The sequence below is a fragment of the Pyrus communis genome, chromosome 5 (genome assembly GCF_963583255.1).
Source record: "Pyrus communis chromosome 5, drPyrComm1.1, whole genome shotgun sequence".
Classification (NCBI taxonomy): Eukaryota; Viridiplantae; Streptophyta; class Magnoliopsida; order Rosales; family Rosaceae; genus Pyrus; species Pyrus communis.
The window spans coordinates 2,846,471-2,870,453 of record NC_084807.1 but is presented as its reverse complement, the minus strand read 5'-3'; the positions used below and the strand labels follow the sequence as shown (position 1 = coordinate 2,870,453).

The window sequence follows — 23,983 nt, the reverse complement described above, 5'->3', positions numbered from 1 at the left end:
TTCTCTTACCTCTTCCAATAATTTTTTTCCTACTCGAAAAATTATTGAGATTATATAAAGATAAGAAATTCGGAGGCTTATTCATTTAGCGACAAGTAGCACTTAAAATCTGTCCGAAAACTTTATTTTAATATGGTAGTTTAATTTAATTAACCATATTAATTCAATTAAATAATAAAATATATATTAATTATGTTTGGCCTATGACCCTTTGACCCATTCGATTGGAGATAAGTTTTTTTTGTCAAATGGCTATATTTGACCTATGACCCTTTGCCCATCTCGATTGGAGATGATATAAAATATGGCCTGACTGTGACATCCCACATCGCCCAGGGGAGTGATCCTTATATGTATATTCTCATCCCTACCTAGCACGAGGCCTTTTGAGAGCTCACTGGCTTCGTTTCCGTAGGAACTCTGAAGTTAAGCGAGTAGTGCGCAAAAGCATTCCCAGGATGGGTGACCCATCGGGAAGTTCTCGTGTGAGTTCCCAAAAACAAAACCGTGAGAGCGTGGTCGGGGCCCAAAGCGGATAATATCGTGCTACGGTGGTGGAGCGGGCCCGGGAAGTGGTCCCACTCGGGCCGGGACGTGACAATTTGGTATCAGAGCCTAACCCTGGCCGTGGTGTGCTGACGAGGACGTCGGGCCCTTAAGGGTGGTGGATTGTGACATCCCACATCGCCCAGGGGAGTGATCCTTATATGTATATTTCCATCCCTACCTAACACGAGGCCTTTTGGGAGCTCACTGGCTTCGGGTTCCGTAGGAACTCCGAAGTTAAGCGAGTAGTGCGCGAGAGCATTCTCAGGATGGGTGACCCATTGGGAAGTTCTTGTGTGAGTTCCCAAAAACAAAACCGTGAGGGCGTGGTCGGGGCCCAAAGCGGACAATATCGTGCTACAGTGGTGGAGCGGGCCGGGGAAGTGGTCGCCCCCGGGCGGGGACGTGATACTGACAGTGTTCATTAAAATATAATTTCTTGCAGGACTATGGGGCTAAACATGGTCATTGGTTGGAGATGCCCTTAAAGACCAAAGTAAAAACTACATTACCCTTGTCAATAGTCATCACATGCAGCATTTAATGAAGAATGAGGATTCTCTTCCCTCTTAATCTATTTCCCCTCCCTTCCTACTTGAATGGTTATAATTAAGCCGCATCAATATCTTATATTGATTTTTTTATAGAGACATTAAGACAAAAAACAAAGTCTAAGAGGATGTAAGGAAAGAGGAGTAGGAGGCCAGATAATCATACTTCCTTAATGGAATAGATGCTACAGCAGCTGAACACCTTAAAGTCGAAGGAAGTTTTGGTTTTTTTTTTTCAAGTGTTCTTCTTCTTGTACAATGACATATGTTATACACTAAAAAGTCTCCTGGGAGTGTGGGGGGCACACTAAACAGTCTCTTGAGAATGTGGGATGGGAGGATATTATAGAAAAGTATGTGATGATGTAGTAAGATAACAAAAATGTTGTTCTTGTTATCAAATGATACCATCTTTTTACTAAAGATAGAACCCACATGTGTAGTGACCCCACTTCTATTAAAAAGATAATACAATTAGATAGTAAGTGTATCACCTATAGGAACCCACATGTACTACTCTTACGCATCGTTTTAAAATTCAAAAGTACTACTCTTACCACATTTTACATATCACATATGTACCACTGTTCTAATAGAGTTAGTACCCACTAATACATGTGGATCTCATCTCTATTAAAATGATGATATAAATGTGTTACGTAAAATGTGGTAAGAATAATACTTTTAAATTTCAATTGAAAAAAAAAACGAATGTAAAGCGTTATAAATATGTTGGGGGTAAGTAAAATTACCTAAGAAATAGTAATGTTCAATAAATCCCACTGAACGCAAGCAGAGGTAGGGTTTTGGGGCCATTTCCAATTCAAAATTTGGATTTGAAATTGAAACATGTTAGTGCTCACCTTCAGTTTGTGTTATTCTCAATCTTCCAGAATTAAACGATTTGTTTCTCTTCAACATCCGCTGCTACTCTGCAGAAATTTCACCTCAGAAATCTCAGAAAAGCACAACGATTTCACTGTCAATTACCTCATAAACTCATGTGGGTTGTCCCCAGAAGGTGCAATTTTAACCTCCAAGAGGACGAAGCTGCGTTCTCCAGAAAGACCAGACTCCGCTTTGTTCTTTCTCAGAAACCATGGATTATCTCAAACCCAGATCTCCAAGATCGTCAGGTCATGCCCACACGTTCTCCATTCCGATCCTGATAAAACCCTTCTGCCAAAGCTTGAATTTTTCAGGTCTCTTGGAGTTTCAAGGGAGTGCCTTGCAAAAGTTTTGGAACGTCAGCCCACTCTTTTGTCTGCAAGCTTGGAAAATCGGATTATACCCACTTATAATTTTCTTAAGAGTATGGTTTCTGAGAAAAATGTCGTTTCTGTTTTCAAGTCGGGCTCGCGGATTTTCGTGGAAGGCCACTGCAAGAATGTTGTCCCAAATATTGAGATTTTGAAAGAATCAGGTATGCCCCAATCATGCATTTCTCTGTTGCTTGTTCATCACCCCAGCACTTTAATGCTAAAGCCTGCAGAGATTGGTAAAGTTGTGGACGAGGTTAAGCAAATGGGTTTTAATCTGCAAATATCAACTTCGGTGATGGCAATAAGAGCATTGTGTGGTAAGAATAGGCCTGTATGGAATCGAAGTCTCCAAGTTTATAAGAGATGGGGTTGGTCTGAAGATGTTGTGCTCTCTGCTTTCCGGAGGTGCCCTTGCTGTATGACTGTGTCGGAGAAGAAAATAATGCTAGCACTGGAATTTGTAGTGATAAAGATGGGGTGGCCGTCGGTAATGATTGCCAAAGCCCCAGTGGTCATGTGTTACAGTTTGGAGAAGAGATTTATTCCCCGCTGTTTGGTTGTTAAAGTTTTGTTGCTGAAAGGATTGGTGAAGGATATTGAAAACGTGAGTTTGTGTTCTGTGTTGGTGCCTGTGGAAGAGTGCTTCTTGGAGAGGTATGTGGCCAGATATAAAGATGAAGTACCTCAGTTATTGAGTGTGTATCATGGAAAAGTTGGAGTCGAGGATGTATGATGTTTCGTAGGTCAAAAGAGGTTAGGTATTGTGGTATTGTAAAATTTTTGGACGCCTCGATGCAGCTGCAGAACTACTCATTGCCATTGGTAGCAGCTAGCTTTTGGCTCAGGATTGCAAGTCGGTGTCCTTAACTGCTGTTTTAATATTTTTCTATGAATGAGTTCAGTTGTTAATCGTTTGTTAGTATTAACGTTCCAGTGTCTAGCTACTTTAGTTATATATATGCTTTGTTATTTGAAATTAACTTGAGATTTGATCTGCTCTGCTGTCTGTGACTGTGGCGCCTTCAACTTTAAGATTGATCGTTATTGACTTTGTTCATCTGGGAACTGCCTCTGATAGAATGCACACATATGTTGCTTCTATTCGGGTTCAATTTAATCTATTGTGGAGATGGAAGGAATGAAAAAACTTTTGTCTGATTTTTTTGAAATTATAAAAGATGCGTTAGACATCAATGATTGTCGGTCTTTGTCCTTGTTATGCTCTGCTCTGCGAAGCTAATAACTTTCCTCTGCAAACAGCTAGCCAGCCTTGGTTTTTGGGGCAATGGCTGGGTAAAGTATCAATAATAGAACCCCTGTTCTAACCTTGCACCTGTATGCTAGTATTACCCTTGTATTACTTCAACAACATCTTTTACAAATCATACCCTGCATTTGCATAAGTGTTCAGTATTTATACCGAACTGCAAGCTAAGGCAGTTACAAGATATTTCCCAAATCTTATCTCTAACCACCCAATTATTATTGGTACTAACAATCAACAATTACTAACAGATAGGATACTTAGCACTAACAACCAACAATACTAACAGCATAACAGCATCATAACAGCATCCTATCATTACCCCACCCTAAAAAATGAACCTTGTCCTCAAGGTTGGAATGCAGGAAACCTGTTTACAAATTCTGCATAGTTTTCCCAGGTCGCCTCCTCCTTAGGATGATGCTTCCATTGCACCAAAACCTCTGTCGTGGATGAACTGCCATGACCTGTTAACCTCCTCCGTAATATTGCCAAAGGATAATCCTCCAAGAGTCCGTCCTCTGTAGCTACAGGTAATGGGACTGCAGGAATGATAGCAGAACCCAATTGTTTCTTCAAGCAAGAAACATGGAAAACTGGGTGAAGTTTTGATGTGGCAGGTAAGTCAATTTTATAAGCCACTTGACCAATCTTCTGCAGCACCTTAAAGGGACCATAAAACCGTGGCTGAAGCTTAGGAAAGGGATGTGTAGCGAGAGATTGGTGTTGATATGGTACCAATCGTAGAAAAACCATATCGCCAACCTCGAAAGATCGTTCACTGCGATGTTTATCAGCATGTTGTTTCATCTGTACCTGAGCCGAGACAAGATTAGTCTTGAGCTGAGACAAAATTCGTCCCCGTTCTTGCAAGCTTCTGTCAACCAAATCAACTTTAGTCGTTCCCGATTCGTAAGTAGGCACAGCAGGAGGTGGTTGACCATAGACAACCTCATAAGGTGTCAGCTTTGATGAAGTATGAAAAGTAGTATTGTAGTGCCATTCTGCCCAAGGAAGCCACTGAAGCCACTTTTTTGGTTGATGACTGCAAAAACATCTCAAGTATGTTTCCAAACCCCGATTGGTAACCTCTGTTTAACCGTCGGTTTGGGGATGGTAACCAGAACTGAGACACAATTTGGAACCTTGCAGTGCAAAAAATTCCTTCCAAAAAGAGCTCAAGAAAACAGGGTCTCGGTCACTGACTATTGTGGACGGCATACCATGAAGTTTGAAGATATTATCAACAAACATCTGTGCAACTGAATGTGCAGTATATGGATGAGACAACGGCAGGAAATAAGCATATTTAGAAAGGCGATCGACGACCACAAAAATAATGGTTTTTCCCTTGCAAGGGGGAAGACCCACGATGAAGTCCATTGCTATATCCGTCCACACAGTAGAGGGAATGGGAAGTGGATTAAGTAAACCAGGGGAAGCAAGAGTCTCAGTCTTGTTATGCTGACAGACCTGACAAGCTGCCACCCATTGCATCACATCCAATTTCATACCTTGCCAATAGAAGGACCTGGAGATCCGCTTATACGTCTTAAGGAAGCCAGAATGTCCAGCCACTGGAGTGCAATGATGCTCATAGAAAATTTTTTCCCGCCAAGAACTCGATGGACTCAATACAACCCTACCTTTATACTTCAGAAATCCATTATCAAAATGGTACTTAGTTGCGGAAGTGGAAGCACCATCAGAAGACAAGGATAAGTCTTTAATCTTGGCAAGAATCCAAGGGTCTTGTTCTCTATGCCGCCTTATATCATCCAACCAACCCATGTACGGATACGAAATGGCAGACAACTCAACATCAGAATTCATTCGAGAAAGGGCATCAGCAGCAATATTATCACATCCCCGTTTGTATTGTATCTCGTAATCGAACCCAAGAAGTTTAGAAATCCACTTTTGTTGAAAAGGGGTGTGAGCTCTATTTTGTAAAAAGAACTTCAAACTGTGATGATCAGTTTTAATAATAAAATGGCTGCCTTGAATGTATGACTGCCACTTCTTGATGGCATGCACAATTGCCAACATTTCTCGTTCATAAGTGGACATTGCTTGAGCTCTAGGACCTAATGCTTTGCTTGTAAAAGCAATTGGTTTACCACCCTGATGTAAAATAGCACCGATTCCAGTATTGGAAGCATCAATTTCTATTGTAAATTCTTTGGAGAAATCTGGTAAAGCAAGAACTTGGGGAGACACCATAATATCCTTGAGAGCTTTGAAAGCCATAGTAGCCTCATCAGTCCACTGGAAGGCATCCTTTTTTGTAAGAACTGTCAGGGGTCCACAAATCTGCCCATAGTTCGGAATAAACTTGCGATAATATCCCGTAAGGCCAAGAAATCCCCGTAAAGCCTTAACAGAGTGAGGAAGAGGCCAATCCTGTATAGATTTCAGTTTAGAGGGGTCTGCAGCCACCCCTTGCCTGGACACCACATGGCCTAAGTATTCAATTTGGGACTTACCACAATCACACTTGGTTTTCTTTACAAATAACTGATGGTCTTGGAGGACATTGAAGACCAGGGACAAATGGTGAAGATGGGATTCCCAAGAAGCACTGTACACTAAAATATCGTCGAAGAAAACCAAAACAAACTTCCTCAAATAGGGTCTGAAAATCTCATTCATCAAACTTTGGAAAGTAGCTGGGGCATTTGTAAGCCCAAATGGCATTACTAAAAATTCATAATGACCATCATGGGTGCGAAATGCTGTCTTCTCAATGTCACTAGGATGTACTCTGATCTGATGGTAACCAGCTCGCAAATCCAACTTCGAAAAAAATTGAGCACCAAATAACTCATCCAACAATTCATCAATTAATGGTATTGGATACTTGTCCTTGATTGTTAACAAATTAAGAGCTCGATAATCCATGCACATCCTCCAGTTATTATCTTTCTTTTTAACTAGCAAAACAGGTGAAGAAAATGGGCTGTTGCTAGCTCGGATAAAACCCGAGTCTAATAATTCCTGGACACATTTCTCAATCTCAGATTTTTGTAAAGGACCATACCTATAAGGCCTTGCACTTGGAGGCTTGCTGCCTTCCAAAAGAGGGATTCTATGGTCATGAGAACGGGAAGGAGGCAGTGTGGTTGGTGCTTGGAATACAGAAGCAAACTGAGATAATAGACTATCCAACTCGGTTGTTTGAAGAACAGTGAGATCCCCAACAATAGCAACCTGAGTCTCGGGCTCAATGAAGAAAAGAACTACACCAAAAGGACCTTGAGACAGCAATTTCTCCACTTGACAGGTTGAAATGGCCAGTGGTGAAGGGGGAGGAGAACTACAAAGACAATAGTGCTTCCTACCCAATGTAAATTCCATCTTTAGTTTGTCAAAATCCCAAAGAATAGGACCCAAAGTTCGCAACCATTGAGCTCCTAAAACCACATCACAACCACCCAATTGTAGTACATAGAAATCAGAAATATACTCATATTGTTGAATCTGCAACTTAATCTGAGAACAACAACCCTTACTGGAAATGGTTCCCCCATTTGCAATCATTACCTCAAAAGAATTATTCGAGTCAACCTTCCAACCCAATTGTTTGGCAGTAGACAAGCTAATGAAGTTATGTGAGCTACCCGAATCCAACAACACAACAACTGGACAATTTTTTATGAACCCAGAAACCTTCATAGTTTGAATATGTTGAGGAGCTGATGAACCAAAAACTGCACAAGCTGTAATTTCAATTTGTTGATCATCTTGACCCTCACCACTTATATCCTCAATCCTATCAGCAGAAAGGTCTAATAGTAGTAATTGCTGAGTAGCACAAACATGACCCCGAACCCATTTCTCTGGACAAGAATAACACAACCCCTTTTTCCTACGATCTTGAAGTTCTTCAAAGGACAGTTTCCTCACATTACTAGCCCTAGATGTGCTAGAAGAAGAATTATTACCAGAGAACAGAGGCACAGATTTTGAAGTTGTAACATTACTGAAAGAAGACGCAGAATTTCTAGAGAAATTTCGACCCTTGGTATCTGAGAGTTTGATGTCCAATTGGAAAGCCAGAGCAATTGCTTCATGTACATCAGATGGCCGAAGCAATTTGACATCGTGACGCAACTCCGGTATCAGCCCTCCAATGAAACAACTGCGTAGCATTACGGGACCAATCTCCGTAGTCCGATTCGCTAACCGACGAAACTCAGAGACGTACTCCTTAAGAGAACCCAACTGCTTCAATTGAACTAGGGCTTCGGTAAAATCCTCGAATTCAGAGGGCCCAAATTCTTTACAGAAGACATGAACAAAATCTTTCCAATTTGGATAATTCTTGATGCAGTTCCGCCATTGAAACCATTGTAAAGCTTCATTGTCCATATGGAAGGAAGCCATTCGTACCTTTTGTTTATCGTCGACAGTGAAGTAATCGAAATAGTGCTCTGCCCGGTAAACCCATGCCAAAGGATCATCGCCGTCCGAGAAGCGAGGAAACTCAAGCTTGATCAATGGCGGCCGTGGTTGAAATGACGAATCTTGACGGAAAAAACGCTGACCCATATGACCAATTGGATCCGAGAAGGTTTCTTCAGAACTACCCATGGGATTTGAAGAATTTCCATGGTCCCCAGGGCCACGAAGAGGACGATCAGTACCCGCCAAATGAAATTCCAAGGCTGCAAATCGCGACTCCATGGATGCGATTACAGTGGACAAGTTCTGCATTGTCGACCCGATCGTCGCGACGGAAGATTGGATTTCTTGAACCGAACCTTCAAGAGCTGCTACTCGTGTATCCATGGTTTTGGCACGCGTTGTTGCTCGCGTCATACAAGAAGGGAAACGTGGAGGATTGTTACTGGCTGATACCAATAATAGAACCCCTGTTCTAACCTTGCACCTGTATGCTAGTATTACCCTTGTATTACTTCAACAACATCTTTTACAAATCATACCCTGCATTTGCACAAGTGTTCAGTATTTATACCGAACTGCAAGCTAAGGCAGTTACAAGATATTTCCCAAATCTTATCTCTAACCACCCAATTATTATTGGTACTAACAATCAACAATTACTAACAGATAGGATACTTAGCACTAACAACCAACAATACTAACAGCATAACAGCATCATAACAGCATCCTATCAATCAATGTGTCGTCGTGATTTGTTTGTACTAGGCTTGTTTGTGAATTGCAAGATTATAAGGGTTGAGGGTGCAATTTCCGTAATGCTTGTGTTATTAAAAAAACAAAAAGGAAGCTTTCATAAGATCTGTAATGCAGATTCATCCTGTTGCATTGCACGACGAAATCAGATATGTACTGATTGGAACTGGAGCTGATCCTCGAGCCTTGATGCCATCATCTGGACGTTTTGTTACTCCTCTGCCAATTTGCTGGTAATGTTTTTTAATATTTACTTGCCCCAAAACATAGAATATAAAACACAAACCCAGATAGGGAACAAGAATTTCTCAGTGAGTTACTACCATTTAGAACTCAACGCCAAACAAGAATTTTAGTTACTGCCATACAGTGAACAAGAATATGCTATGTATATAAATCTCAGATTTTGTTATTCTCAATCTTCCGGAATTAAATGTTTTGTTTCTCTCCAACCTCAGCTACTTTGCAGACATTTCAGCCCAAAAATCTCAGAAAACCACTACGATTTCACAGTCAATCACCTCATACACTCATGTGGGTTGTCCAAAAAAGTGCAATTTCAGCATCCAAGATGGTCAAGCTGCGTTCTCCAGAAAGACCAGGCTTCGTTTTGTCCTTTCTCAGAAACCATCGATTCTCTGAAACCCAGATCTTGAAGATCATCAAGGATCGCTCAAAAGTTCTCTAATTCGATCATGAGGAAACCCTTCTGCCGAATTGCTAGACTTGTTGTTGGCTTCACTAGTTGACTCTGAAGTCTTTCCTCATCTGCCTATTGCTGTCACGATTTGCAGACTACATTTAGGCTGGCCAAGGTGCTGCAGGAAAGCGAACGAGGAAGAGAGCAAGTGTTTGTTTTCTGCATTGCTCCATTAAAAGTTCGTGTTTATTTTTTGCATTGCTGGTTGGAATGGGACTTCTAAAGCTAAAATATATGAACAAACTAAACTTTGGGTATTCCATAGGTTGAATGGCGACATAGAGTTGAATTCGTGCATATATATGTATGTATATACATTGATTTTCAAGCTTGATGATCTAAAGTCTAAACAGGGTTGAAGTTTGGAGATGAGATGCATTCTGGAATCACGTACGTCTCAGATTGTAACGGTGTTCGCTTTTGACTATTTATTTGTCTTCCTTCTCCTTTTAGATGACCAGGTTTGAGCTGTTCACTTGGTGCAATTGCAATGTCGTATCATTTCTCGACCCTGAGGAAATTGTGGAGGGTATCAGTCATTTATTTAGCACAAGTTTTCGGGTGTTATGCTTCGATTCCGAGATACGTCCATAATCGACACGTGACATCACCACGTACTTGTTCAACTATCATACCTCGTTTTTGAGACATGACCAAAAACAAACCAACAGGTTGAATTCGACTAGCATGATTCACTAGATTCCATACACAACGAAACCAACAGTTGGTATTTAAGAATGGAGTTATTTTATTAACACCTCACATTTTGTTAACTACAACCCATATACTTAATAAATCCCACTTCTATATTTTGAATTAAAATTTATCTTAATGCACCCCATTTGTTTTCCAATACTACTCTCACGCACCACACTCTCGACATACACCTAACACTCAAACTCTTTGTCAACATCTAGGTTTATGTCAACCGAGTGTCTAGTTTTCTATCAATTAGGGATTTTAGATTTCATATTTGTAGAAATTGGACCAAAAGCATTGAATGCAAACCAAGTTTTGCATAAAAAAAAAAAAAAAAAAAAAAAGAATAGGGTGTTTGCAATCTTAGCAAGTGAATTCAAAAGGTTGTCAAAGAGAATTTCGAAAGTGTCCTGCATCATCAAGCTAAGATTTTTTTCGTCCCAACAGGCAACAACAAACTCCACCATATCAAAACAAACCCGTTCAATTTTTTCTAAAGAGATTTAGCCAATCAAGTGAAATATTATAAACATAAAGCGATATGTGATAAATGACATTGCAATGAATTGTGATGTTGGCTTCAATGCTTTGAGAGCTCGAAGAACATAATACACACTAAAAATGATTTGGGGTTGTATTCATAATTTTATGGGCCCTAAATAGTCTTTTCATACTAGATTATAAGTAATATTTTATGTGAAGTGCATTCAACATTATATAAGATGCTAATAAAAAAAACCTTTAAGAACGGTTCAGAACAATCTTGTGTTTGCTTCCGTATCTCTATCTCTTTATATATTACCTTCACTTAGTGACCGAAACAACCTTACGAAAATCATACTTTGATACGTTACGTTGTTCTAAAGTCATTCGGTTTGGTGCATCAACATGCTATTCATAACTTCTAGGTATATTAATATACAAATTTAGTGAAAGCCATTTGAGATGGCCACATTATCAGGCAGTGGCATTTTGTGTTTTGCATCAACCAACGGTAAACTCGGAAGTTAGCGCTCCAGCAAAGAAAACTTCGACAACTTGAAAATGGTAACCCTGCCCTAAACCCCACTGTTAGGGTTTTGGGTTTTTTTTCCCTTTCCAAAATTGAAATTGATCATCATCGGCTTCGATTAACATGGTAGCGCTCTACAAATTGAAGACCCTCAGATTTTCCTGTATTGCTGCTGCTGCTGCTTCCAGAATTAAACGATTTGGGGTTCAAAGTCAGATACTCTGCCGGCATTTGACCTCAGAAATCTCAGAAGACGAACAGAATTTGAATTTGACGGCCAATTACCTCATAAACTCATGTGGGTTGACCGCAAAAGGTGCGATTTCAGCATCCAGGTGGATCGAGTTGCAATCCCCGGAAAGAGCAGACAGCAGACTCCGTTTTGACCTTTTTCAGAAGCCATGGATTCTCCGCAACCCAGATCTCCAAGATCCTCAGGTCGTGCCCACAACTTCTTAACTCCAATCCGGATAAAACCCTTTTGCCAAAGCTCGAGTTTTTCAGCTCGTTTGTAGTTTCAGGGCAGGACCTTCCAAAAACCCTCGCATATAGTCCCACGATTTGGGCCACAAGCTTGGAGAAACGGATTCTACCCACTTATCATTTCCTTAGGAATTCACTATCCGCGGAAAAGGTCGTTTCTGTTTTGAAGCGGGGTTCGTGGATTTTCGTCGAAGGCCACTCCAAGAAGGTGGCGCCAAATATTCGGATTCTGAGACAATTCGGTATGCCCGATTCCCACATTTCTCTGTTGCTAGCTTATTATCCCGGTGTTTTGATGCTAAAACCTCAAAAGTTTGGCGAACTTGTGGACGAGGTTAGGCAAATAGGTTTTAAACCGGAAAAAGCAACTTTTGTGAAGGCCATGAGTGCGTTGTGTGGTAAGACTAAGTTGAAATATAATCGAAGTCGAGAAGTGTATAGGAAATGGGGTTGGTCTGATGATGATTTTCTCTCTGCTTTCACCAAGGATCCGCAGTGTATTCTTCATGCGGAGAAGAAGATAATGCAAGTAATGGATCTATTAGTGAACAAGATGGGATGGCCGTCAACAACGATTGTTAAATACCCAGTGGTCCTGTGTTACAGTTTGGATAAGCGAATTATCCCGAGGTGTTCTGTTGTTAAAGTTTTGTTGTTGAAAGGATTGATAAAGGAAATTGGAAGTGTGAGTTTGTCTACTCTGTTCAGCCCCGCGGAGAAATGCTTCTTGGAGAGGTTTGTGGACGGATATATAGATGAAGTACCTGTGCTATTGAGTGTGTATCATGGGAGAGTTGAAATCCAGGATGTTTGATTTCGATACGTTGAAGCAGGTGACATTACTGTAGGTAGTAATAGTCCCCTGTATTCTAGAAACTTATTCCTTAGGTAAGGTTTAATTTGTATGGGACATGTTTTCTCTGCATTGAATTCGTTTCTTTAAACTTCTTGTCCTAGCCCTAGCTTCTTTTAGTTATATACCTTTGTGTGTGTGTGTCTTTAGTAACTACGGTTCCCGAGTTTAGTTTTGTTGAATATTTACCTATATTGGTTCTATGAGGTTTCAATCTTGTCGATTTTTCTAGTTCTAAGACGTCAATATCTTTCAGTCCGTCCTTGATTCTCTACCCTGTTAATGATTGTCCTCCAGAAGCAGGTAGTATACTTAAGTGGCCATGCTCTATTTATAGTAAAGTAGGAACATAGCATTACCGCCGGGTAGGCATGGCTCTCTCCCATAGTTCTCTCTTGTTTTATTCCTTATATGGGGAACAAAATACATGCCGAGAAAATTGGTTAAAAACGAAAGAGAGAACTTGATGTTTTTCTTCTCCCCATTAGTGCAAACGTGACACCCTGCTTAAGCTAGTTGTAAAATTGTTCGAGGCATTGCTAAGAAACCAGATTTGAAAATGTTGATAAACTGAAATTGTCTGTTTCCTTTTCATTTTCCCAGGAACGAAACTGACCATCATTGTTTGAAGTCAACGAGGATAGAATCTGTTTGACGGTCATCGAGTCAACAGTTATTGAGTATGTCTCGGAAAAGTTGAAGTCCAGGATGTATGATGTTTGTAGATCAAGAGGTTAGATACCATAACAATTTTTCATGCTTTGTTGCAGATTTAGTACTGCTCATTGTCATTGGTAGCAGCAATATAAATTGTCTGTTTCCTTTCATTTTTCCTGGAACCAAACTTACCATCATTGTTTGAAGTTAATGAGGATAGACGGTTTGTTCTTCTTAAGATATTATATCTTTTAGCTGCATGTAACTACTTGTGAAATATAACAGCAAAAATCATTCTACAACTCTCTTTGTTTTCAGTTACAGATCTGGGACTCATTAATTTGCAAATGATGATTGGTATCTGGACATCTTTCGTACGCTAGAAGCCACTCTGTCATCGTCCTACTGGTACAAACATCTACGCTGTTTCTTACTTTAAAATATGTACCTTATATATGAACAATGACATGCATCTTATATATATTATGAACTGACCCTGTTACTTATATTCTGGGTGGATCAAGTTTCTGCTGCTTTTTTGTGAACTGCACACACGGTCACACATTCACACATTCACACATTGTAGACAGGCACACTCTGGGTTAATAGTTATATAATTTAGGTCCAAAGCTCCCAAAACAAACCGTTGAACATTGGTTTGGTTTTTCTTAGGAATATTTGTCAAATTCGAACCGAACCAAATCATTACATTATAATTGGATTGGTCGTGGTTTTGAGGTAAAATCGATCTAATCCAGACCGTCCCTTCCCTATTACTCGCTATTGTTGTAAAGATTTTGTATTCCGCTTATGTAGGTGTAAATCTTTTCTTGCAAGCAAAGGAAAAAAAGATGGATTGACAAAAGGATGAGACTATTTAACTCGTTACATGGAAGAAGTCATTACTTATTCAATTTAATGATGATGTAACATCATTTCTCTTCAAATGTCATAGATTTCTCTTTATCATTGTCTAAAAAAATCATTTTTATATAATTATTTAAATTAAAATAATTTAATCATTCATATGCAAAACCGTCGTGTTTATCATAACCATCAGTTTATTTAACATGTATAAAACAATCTGGAAATTTAAAAAATAAAAAATAAAAAATTGTAGAGATATAAGGAGGACGAGTAACTTTCATTATAGTATTTGAACCCTAAAGTAATTTCAAGTCATCATTAAAATAAAGAAAAAAAATTTCTTTGTATTTCCATCCTGAAAATCAAACTATCATATCACCCGCGTCAAACCTCACTGAACGTTAGAGCCGCTAGGGTTTGCGGGATTTGGGGGTTTTCCGATTGAAATTGGTTGTCATCGGCCTTCGGCAGCTAACATGGTTACGCTTCACAACTTGAAGGCCCTCAGATTTGGTTATTCGCAATCTTCCCGCATAGTTGCTTCCATAACTCAACGATTTCTCTCTGGGGATCCAAAACCCTCACATTTTCCTCTTCAAGTTCAGATACTCTGCAGACATTTCACCTCAGAAATCTCAGAAACCCAACCCAATGTCACAGTCAATTACCTGATAAACTCATGTGGGTTGTCACCAAAAGATGCAATTTCAGCATCCAAGAGGGTCAAACTGCGATCCCTAGAAAGAGCAGACTCCGTTTTGGCCTGTTTGAGAAACCATGGAATCTCTCGGACCCAAATCACAAGCGTCATCAACATTGCTCAGAACTTCTCAAAGCCGATCTGGAGAAAACCGTTTTGCCACAGCTTGAGTTTTTCAGGTCTATTGGAGTTTCAAGGGAAGACCTTGCAACAACTCTGTCATATAATCCGCGGCTTTTGACCACAAACTTGGAAAATCGGATTGTACCCACATACGATTTCCTCAGGAGTCTGCTTTCTGCGAAACATGTCGCTTCTGTTTTCAAGGCGCGCTCGTGGATTTCGCGGAAGGCCACTCCAAGAAGGTGGCGCCAAATATTGAGGTTTTGAGAGAATCAGGTATGCCCCAATCCTGCATTTGTCATTTGCTAGCTCATTATCCATGCACTTTTATGCTAAAGCCCGAAGAGCTTGGTGAACTTGTAGATGAGGTTATGAAAATGGGTTTTAATCTGTAAAAAAAAACTTCTGTGAAGGCAATACGTGCATTGTGTGGTAGGTCTAAGTTGAAATGCAGTCGAAATCGAGAAGTTTATAGGAGGTGGGGCTGGTCTGAGGATGTTACTCTCTCTGCTTTCAGGAAGAACCCGCATTGTATGATTCATTCGGAAAAGAAAATAATGAAAGTAATGGATTTTTTTTGTGAACAAGATGGGATGGTCGTCAATAACAATTGCCAAATACCCAGGGGTCATCTGTTTCAGTTTGGAGAAGAGAATTGTCCCGAGGTGTTCAGTTCTTAATGTTTTGTTGTTGAAAGGACTGATAAAGGAAGTCGAAAAAAATATGAGTTTGTATTCTCTTTTGTTCCCTGCAGAGAAAAAATTCTTGGAGAGTTTTGTAACCAAATATCTTAAAGAAGTACCTCAGTTGCTGAATGTTTATCAAGGGAAAGTGGATATCTGGGATGCCTGATCTCCATACGTTGAAGCGGGTGACATCACTTAACTATTTTAGCTTGTTTCTACTCCATAGCCTAGCGTCTATGTGTGCTTTCTTATGAAGGAACTGCTTGTGGTGGCATGCTATCTGTGGTGTCATGAAAATCCCTTGTTTTGTGGAAATATGCAAATATATTGGGTTGATCGGGGTTCAGTTTCTTCCATTTTTAAGCTATAAGATGTCAATGGCTGTCAGTCCCCAAATACATGTAGTTCTTTTGGCTGGTGATTTGGTTCTTCAGGGATCAAGAAACCTAATTCGACGTATAATGAAGGGTGATCTGCTACTAATTCGACGTAAAAAATGAAACAAGGAGTTCTTTAGTCTGTTCTTGCGCGATAGTCTTCTAGTATTGCTTCTAATTTTCACTTAAACAAAACTTAGTGTGTGTTCCATCCGGCGCTCCCAAACATGAGAAACAAGTTTCTGAGTTTGATTTTGCTGATGTTAGTTATTTCTGGCTTATGATTGTGACTCTAAACTTGTACGATCAAAATGCGAATAAAATGCACAAAACGGTGACAAGCTACAAGAAGGTGAGTTTTACAAACATTATATTCAAAATACTATTGTCTCACTGAATTTTTAATTTTTTTAGCAGTTATGGAAGCTCATTCCTTGCATCTCTTCATGCATTTTGTCTTGTGAAGTGATTTCTTCTCTAGTTCTTCACCGTGCTTCTCTCATTGCTTCATTACTCGTGGTTGGCAATCTTGATACTATCGTGTATAGTCTCTTCCACAACATCGGGTATATGATTCGGAAATGGATCCTCTCCGAATCCCTTTCACCAAATCTAACCCATCAATCAATCCGGACCCTTGAAATTTGATCCAACGGTTAAAGTTATAATAACTTTTAAAGGGGCCTTGTTTTTTAACCGTTGGATCAAATTTCAAAGATCCGGATTGATTGATGGATGGATTTGGTGGAAGGGATCCGAAGAGGATCCCTTTCCATATGATTGCACAAGCATTACCAATCATATAAAGATTCCTTTCAAATCAGGCTCGAATTCCATGCGTGGATTGCTTCTTTATATGCTTCTTCTTGTTATATTGTGGTTGTATTAGATGGAGGTCTGTGTTTCTTCGCAGTAAGGGTCATTTTTTAAATGACATCATTTATTGTACAAACGTTATAACTGGAAATGTTCATTCTTTTTATTACTGTCTAAAGATTTATCCATGGAAAAATCCATTAAATTAGATTTTCTCTAGAAAAATTCATTAAATGTGAACATATGATCATGAAAACACGAATTGACGATTTATTATGAAGATGTTATTTTGTTACTATTATTTTGGATTTTACGACATATGTATGATCAAACTGTCACTAAATTCAATGACTCTTTTGAAGATGATGTTTTAGTGATTAGTGAAATAAAAAAGGCTATGATTATAAAGTTTTGTACAATAAAGATTTTAAATCGTGATTGGAGGATGGACTCCTTATCTATATATAAAGGAAAAAGGCAAAAATATAAACTTTCATGATACCCAAATTGACCCAACGAAAAAATATTCACAAAACAACCCAATGTTGTGAGACTCTGGTCGATTAGAAAGTTCATTACTGTTTAAAATATTTTTAATAAGAAGTAAATACTAAGTAAATAAATAAAAAAGTCAATTATCACATACGGCTTGTACTCTATAAAAGAATCGAGTATTACCCTAATTTTGTTGAAGTTGTTAGGGTTTCCTAGCCGTTAGGGTTAGGTCTCCTAGTTTGTAGGGTTGTTTCAATTGTTGTTAATAAGACCCATTGGGATATGTTATTTGATTCTGATTTAGTCCTTTACCACATTGTTAGGGTTGTAAACGTAGGCTGCATATTTTCAGCGTTCAGTTCTCTTTGTAAGGCTATTTAATGCCATGTTTTCTCTTTGAATGAATAATAGATATTCTCCCAGCATTCAAGTACTCAAGTAAACATATATTTACGTGATTTATCGTGAGTGTTCAACCTAGGTTTTAACAAATTTATCCTATAAAAACAAATAAATAATAAAATATGAGCTTTTGGACTTGTTAAAGGAGTATGCTATCCACGTACCATTTTTTACTTCTCACACATTTTCTTAATTTTCGACCGTCAGATCAAATGAATTGAAGAAGATCAAAAGACAAAAATTAATAAAGATATGTGTGAGAAGTAAAAAGGAATATGTGATACACTTAAAATAGCACTGCGTCTCAAACTTCACTGGACGTTAGACCCGTTAGGGTTTGGGGCTTTTTCCAATTGAAATTGATCAAACATCGGCACCCAAAATGGTTGCGCTCTACTAATTGAAGGCCCTCAGATTTGGTTATTCGCAATCTTCCAACGTAGTTGTTTCCATAATTCAACGATTGTCTATGGAGATCCAAAACCCTCACATTTTACTCTTCAAAAATCTGCTGCTTCTCTACAGACATTTCAGCTCAGAAATCTCAGAAACCCAACACGATTTCAAATTGAATTATCTCATAAACTCAAGAGGGTGAAGGTGCGTTCCCCAGAGAGAGCTGACTCCGGTTTGGCCATTCTCAGAAACCATGGACCTCGTGAAGACCTTCAGGAATCGCCTAGAAGTTCTTCGATAAAAATGAGTACTCAAGTGTTATCCTTTATGGTTATGGTTAATCATATTTTGGAATGGTATAAAAAGCAGAGCTTTAACGAAAAACCAATTAATGAATTATCTGTTTTTCATTTTTCTTAAAATTTGAAATTCTCTTAGTCTTTTGGTATAGTTTTCTCTTAGTTGGACCAATCATTGTGATTAGTTTTTTTTTTGAAATTACATGATAGGCTTTCTTATACTAGAAGTGACAGAGCAAAGTTAGAGTAGTACAAACAGATGATTATCTTATTACATACATTCTTATCTAGCTATTTTAAAATTGTATTATGTGCGTCTTTCGCTCCATAATAGTATATTTTGAGAAATTAGTTTATTATTTGTATATTTGTGAGAACCATTTTACACATCGATTATATCTCACGCCAACATTCTCAATTTGCTCGACTACTGCAAGGACGAAAGTCTTCTTTTGCTTGGTTATTCATGTACGAAATACTACTTAAGAACAAGGAAATGAGCTTGACTTGTGCTGAGATACGGCAAATCTCCATTCAAGCTGTTGTAGGGCTGGCCTAAGTCTCGTTGGATGAGGTTGTTTCTCTTATTTTCATATAAATTCTAAACGCAAATAATTTCATCTATAATCTATTCACACATGATTTTGAATTTAATTCACCAACTTATTTATATTTTCGTGTAAAATTTGAAGGTAAAACAAGTTGGATTTCGTCTAGTAGAACTATAGTCTACAGGATTCCAAATCAGTCAATTAACTCTTAATAAAAGAAAATAATTAGCCTTAATAACCAATGTAACTCCAGAGAACTCACAAATAAGTAATTAACTCTTGTTTCTTTTTTCCTTCAATTTTTTATTATTATATGTTTTATCAGCTATACATTATTTAGTTTAATATTTGGCATTATATCAAACTGACAGATCATAATGGACTCTAAAGGCAGATGTGTACAAATTTGAAGTGATGATGACTGAGTTGCTCACTGTAAGAGGTGTCCCCAGTAACCCTAAATTAGTCTACAACATTTTGACCATAATTGAGTATTGTTCACTAATTTAGGTTCATCGGCGACAACTCCTCCAATGAGCAACTCAATCATCACCACTTTAAATCCGTACACGTCTGACTTTAGAGTCCATTATGATGTGTCAGTTTGATAGTGTCAAATATTAAACTAAATAATATATAGGTGATAAGAAAATAAATGGAAGGAAGGAAGAAACAAGAGTTCATTACTCGTTTGTGGGTTCTCTGGAGCTAAATTGGTCATTAAGGCTAATTGTTTTCTTTTGTTAATAGTTTGTTGACTGATTTGGAATGTTAAGACTTTAATGTTACTTGACCAAATTCAACCAGTTTCACATTTAAAAATCTACACGAAAATATAAATAAGTTAGTAAATCAATTCAATGTCATGTGAATAGATTATAGATGAAATTATTTGTGTTTAGAATTTATACGAAAATAAGAAAAACAAACTCCATCCAACAAGAGTTTGCTTGTTTTGAAACTCGTCGCATAACTCATTGGGTCTTGTGATGTGTGGAGGAAGTCCACTCTACAAGCAGTTTGAATGGAGTTTGCTGTCTCTTCCTTCCTTTTGAAGTAGTCTTTCAAACCTCTGTTGTGAACAAAGGGGGTAAGCAAGGAAAAGAAAACTTTCCTCCTTGCAGTAGTCGAGCAAATTGAGAATATTGAGGTGAGATAATCGATTTGTTTGCCGCAGTTTGAGTTTTTCAGGTCTGTTGGAGTTTTGAAGCAGGACCTTGAAAAACAGTGGTGTACAACCCGAATCTTTTGACTACGGGCGGATTGTGCCCACTTTGTGATTTCCTGAGGAGAATGGTTTATGAGATAAAAATGTCAATCAATGTTTTTGGAAGGGCTCGTGGATCTTGGTGGAAGGCCATGCCAAGAAGGTGACGCCAAACATTCAGATTTTGAGAGAATTAGGTTTGCCCTACACTGCATTTCTCTATTGCTTGCTTGTTATCCCTACGTTTTTATGCTAAAGCCGAAAGAGCTTGGTCAACTTGTGGACGAGGTTAAGCAAATGGGTGTTAATCTGCAGAAATCAACTTCGCTGACATCAATATTCGCGTTGTTTGGTTTTGCCAAGTTTGCAAAACGTGGGGTTGGTTTGACGATAATGTTCTCTCTGCTTTTAAGCGGCATCCACACTGTATGTTTGTGTCGAAGAAGAAACAAATGCTAGCAATGGAGTTTTTAGCAAACTAGATTGGATGGCCTTCAAAAATTATTGCAAAAAACCCGGTGGCCCTTGGTTTCAGTTCCAAGAAGAGATTGGTTCCAAGGTTTTCAGTTGTTAAAGTTTTGTTGTTGAAAGGATTGATAAGGGGGATTGAAAACGTGAGTTTGGGTTTTGTGTTGGTGCCATCGGAGAAGTGCTTCTTGGAGAGGTTTGTGGCGAGATATAAAGATGAAGTACCTAAGTTATTGAGTTTGTATCATGGAAAAGTTGACGTCCAGGATGTATGATGTTCGTAGGTCAAAAGAGATTAGATATTGAACAATTTTAGACGTCTCGATGCAGATTTAGCGCTGCTCATTGTCATTGCTAGCAAGTGGCTTTTGGCTCAGTTTTGTGAGTTCGTTTTTTCTGTATAAATGAATTCAGTGGTTAGTCTTGGCCAAAGAAAAATGAAAGCTCATTTGTTTTGTCTTTGCGTTTCACTGCCTAGTTGCTTTATAGTTGTATATACTCTCTCTTAATTGTAAACAACTTGAGATTGATCTGCTCTCCGTGGTTGTGGCTGGTTCCTTTAATTGTAACATTGATGGTTCTTGGCTTTGTTCGTCTGGTATTTGATTGGATAGAATGTACTCGTAAGTCGCTTATAATCCATTCTAGAGACTGAAAGGCAACAGCAATAAAGCTTTATCCTACTACTAAGTGGGGTCGGTTATATGAATCCTAGAAAGCTACTACACTCGATTTTGTGCCATGTTTTTCGTTGGATTAAATAGACCCAAGTAGTCCAAGTCTTTTTTCTGAACTCATTTTCCAGGTCTTTTCCTAGATTGAAAAAACAATAAGTGCAAAAAATGAATGTAGTGGAGATCGAGGAGTGACATAGAAGGCGTTAGAGTCAAGAGATAGAGAGCATGTCGGTCGGAGTAGATAGAGAGGGCGGATTCATCAATTTGAGTCCAAAGAAAATAGAACGGAAATGAGGTCAAGAGAGAGTTGAGTTAAGTAAACTGTTGAGATTAGTGGAATTGGCGGAGTCATCTATTCAAGTCCAGAGAGAATAGAAAGAAAGTGAGGTCAAGAGAGAGTTGAGTTTAAGTAAATGGTTGAGATTAATCTCAACCAATTCGACGATTGTAATAATTTATAATCTTATATATTATATATTTAAAATTAGTTTGGTTTGTTATTACGAAGTAGGATGTATTAGATGCCAACAAGTGTATATTTAGTAGGATATTAAGCCGAAAAGTAAAAATAAATAAGAGAAAAATATAGAGATGTTAAAATGTGTATTTAGTGTATATTTTTTTTTAATTTCATTTCAAATTAGAGATGTTAAAATCACATGTAAGCGAGGCTTAAACAAAAAATAACAAAATTTTAATTCGTTAAAAGAAAAATTAACAAAAAAAAAGTTTCAAATATCTTTAAATATAGGTTTTAAGTTGATTACAAGTGTTTAAATACGAACTATAATAGATTTTGCACGGAAAATATATTTTGAACATCACGAATATAATAGTTTGTTGTAGTGGTAAGAGAAATAAAAGAAAAACATACAAAAAGATTCAAATTCTTATGGGTGCCAGAAAGTTAAGAGTGATTTTGTGGCAGCCAGAAAGTGACGTGTGACTTGACTTTTTGGCACCCACAAGAATTTGAATCAATTTTTATACATTTTTAGTAAATTTTCTTTTATTTCTCTTACTGTAAAATCCCACATCGCCCAGGAGAATGGATCTTGTAAGCCTTATATGTATATTCTCATCTCTACCTAACACAAGGTCTTTTGGGAGCTCACTAACTTCGGATTCTGTAGGAACTTCAAAGTTAAGCGAGTTCGCGCAAGAGCAATCCCAGGATGGGTGACCCCTTGGGAAGTTGCTCGTGAGTTTCGAGAAACAAAACCGTGAGGGCGTGGTTAGGGCCCAAAGCGAACAATATCGTGCTACGGCGGAGTCGAGCCCGGGATGTGGTGAGGGCCCGAGGCGGGATGTGTCAATTTGGTATCAAAGCCAATCCCTGGCCGAAAGTTTGCCGACAAGGACGTCAGACCCCTAAGGAGGGGTGGATTGTAACATCCCACATCGTCCAGAGAAATAGATCTTTTTGTAAGAGCAGCTTCCTGCAATTGAACCACGAGTTAGTGCTTTGTGCCAAAAATTTAAACCGAAAATTAAAAAAAAATGCGAGGAAGTGAATGGAGAAGAGGTGGCAGTTTTCCACACAACATGAGCTCAACTTGATAGAGGTGTTGGTTATTAGTTAACGCAAAACTTACAAGAATACAACCGGCTAACACAAGAAGCAGATTAAACACAATAACTAAGCCTGTTTAATCGGTATTGTAACTTGACAACACAACAAGACATGAGTCTAGTCTATTGCCACACTTTAATAAAGAGACCTCAATCTGAACCGTACATTGCTAGCTTAGGAGTTACCGAATACAACCCACCACAAGTTCTCACTGTTTCATTTCATTTTGTTCTGCAAAGAACAATTAATGCAATGGTACAACTCTTAGGGGCTTAGAACACAAGTCACACTCTACAGCCAGTATTAATAGTGATACTTGATACAAATTGTGTTTCAGAGTCAAAACCTCAAAACGAAAAACAAAAAACCAAAACTTCAAAATACTTCTAGCTTTTGCCAAACATTTATCGACCTAAAGCTTTAAGCCTTCTGTTTTATTTAACTTCTCGAGTATGCACATTTTTCTGAACTTAGAAGAAAATACTCAACTAAAGAGCTACAACACTCTTCACATGCATGGGGCATGTGCACGATGGCACACACAGGGAGAGGCATGGCTTTTAAATGGGCCAGAGGCGCAAAAGTTAGACAACATAAAGTGACGGATTGCAGTGTAATCTGAAAACTCAAGGACATTATCAAAAGCTATCAACAAATACGTCACCTGCTTAGGCCAGGAAGAAGATAATGAATTCTGCAGTTCCATGCGTTTGCCAGCTATGCTATTCAGACTCTCCTTCAACTTAACTTCATGGTGCTTCTTTTCTTCCAATGAGCTCACCAATCTGTTTAGAAACCTGAAATTAAGGTTGACATGAATTAGTATTCTACTTCAGTTCACAGAACAGAAACAAAATAAGAAATCCGGGGTTCCAGTATAAAGGTATGGCTACTTAAGTATAAATTAACATGCTAAATGATACAGCTATAACAGATGAGAAATTTGACTTGTAACTATTCATTAAGACCAAACAAAAATAAAATTATCAGAAATAAGATTAGCCAAATCTTTATATGTATATTCCCATCTCTACCTAGCACGAGGTCTTTTGGAAGCTCACTGGCATAGGATTCCGTAGGAACTCCGAAGTTAAGCGAGTTTACGCGAGGGCAATCCTAGGATGGGTGACCCTTTGGGAAGTTGCTCGTGAGTTCCCAG

At 38.5% G+C, this 23,983-nt stretch overlaps 1 protein-coding gene and 2 pseudogenes across 2 annotated transcripts; all 3 read left to right on the top strand.

Annotated features, from left to right (window-relative positions):
• The first annotated feature begins 1,873 nt into the window (after positions 1–1,873).
• LOC137735304 (transcription termination factor MTERF8, chloroplastic-like) lies at positions 1,874–10,252 on the top strand. Of its 2 annotated transcripts, XM_068474718.1 has the most exons (3): positions 1,874–3,013; positions 8,901–9,016; positions 9,242–10,252. In XM_068474718.1, the coding sequence occupies exons 1-2, from the start codon at positions 1,947–1,949 to the stop codon at positions 8,941–8,943; spliced, it is 1,110 nt and encodes a 369-aa protein (XP_068330819.1). In that variant the 5' UTR covers positions 1,874–1,946; the 3' UTR covers positions 8,944–9,016; positions 9,242–10,252. The 2 variants fall into 2 exon arrangements, with proteins under 2 accessions (XP_068330819.1, XP_068330818.1); XM_068474717.1 differs by lacking the exon at positions 9,242–10,252 and having other exon boundaries at positions 1,874–3,212; positions 8,901–9,015.
• Positions 10,253–11,177: 925 nt separating this feature from the next.
• Positions 11,178–13,263, top strand: LOC137735759 (transcription termination factor MTERF8, chloroplastic-like; annotated as a pseudogene).
• Positions 13,264–14,258: 995 nt separating this feature from the next.
• On the top strand, positions 14,259–16,588 carry LOC137735740 (transcription termination factor MTERF6, chloroplastic/mitochondrial-like; annotated as a pseudogene).
• Positions 16,589–23,983: the final 7,395 nt, after the last annotated feature.

Excerpts from the sequence above, each read along its gene's own strand:
- LOC137735304 (XM_068474717.1), top strand. The coding sequence starts at position 1,947 with ATGTTAGTGCTCACCTTCAGTTTGTGTTATTCTCAATCTTCCAGAATT.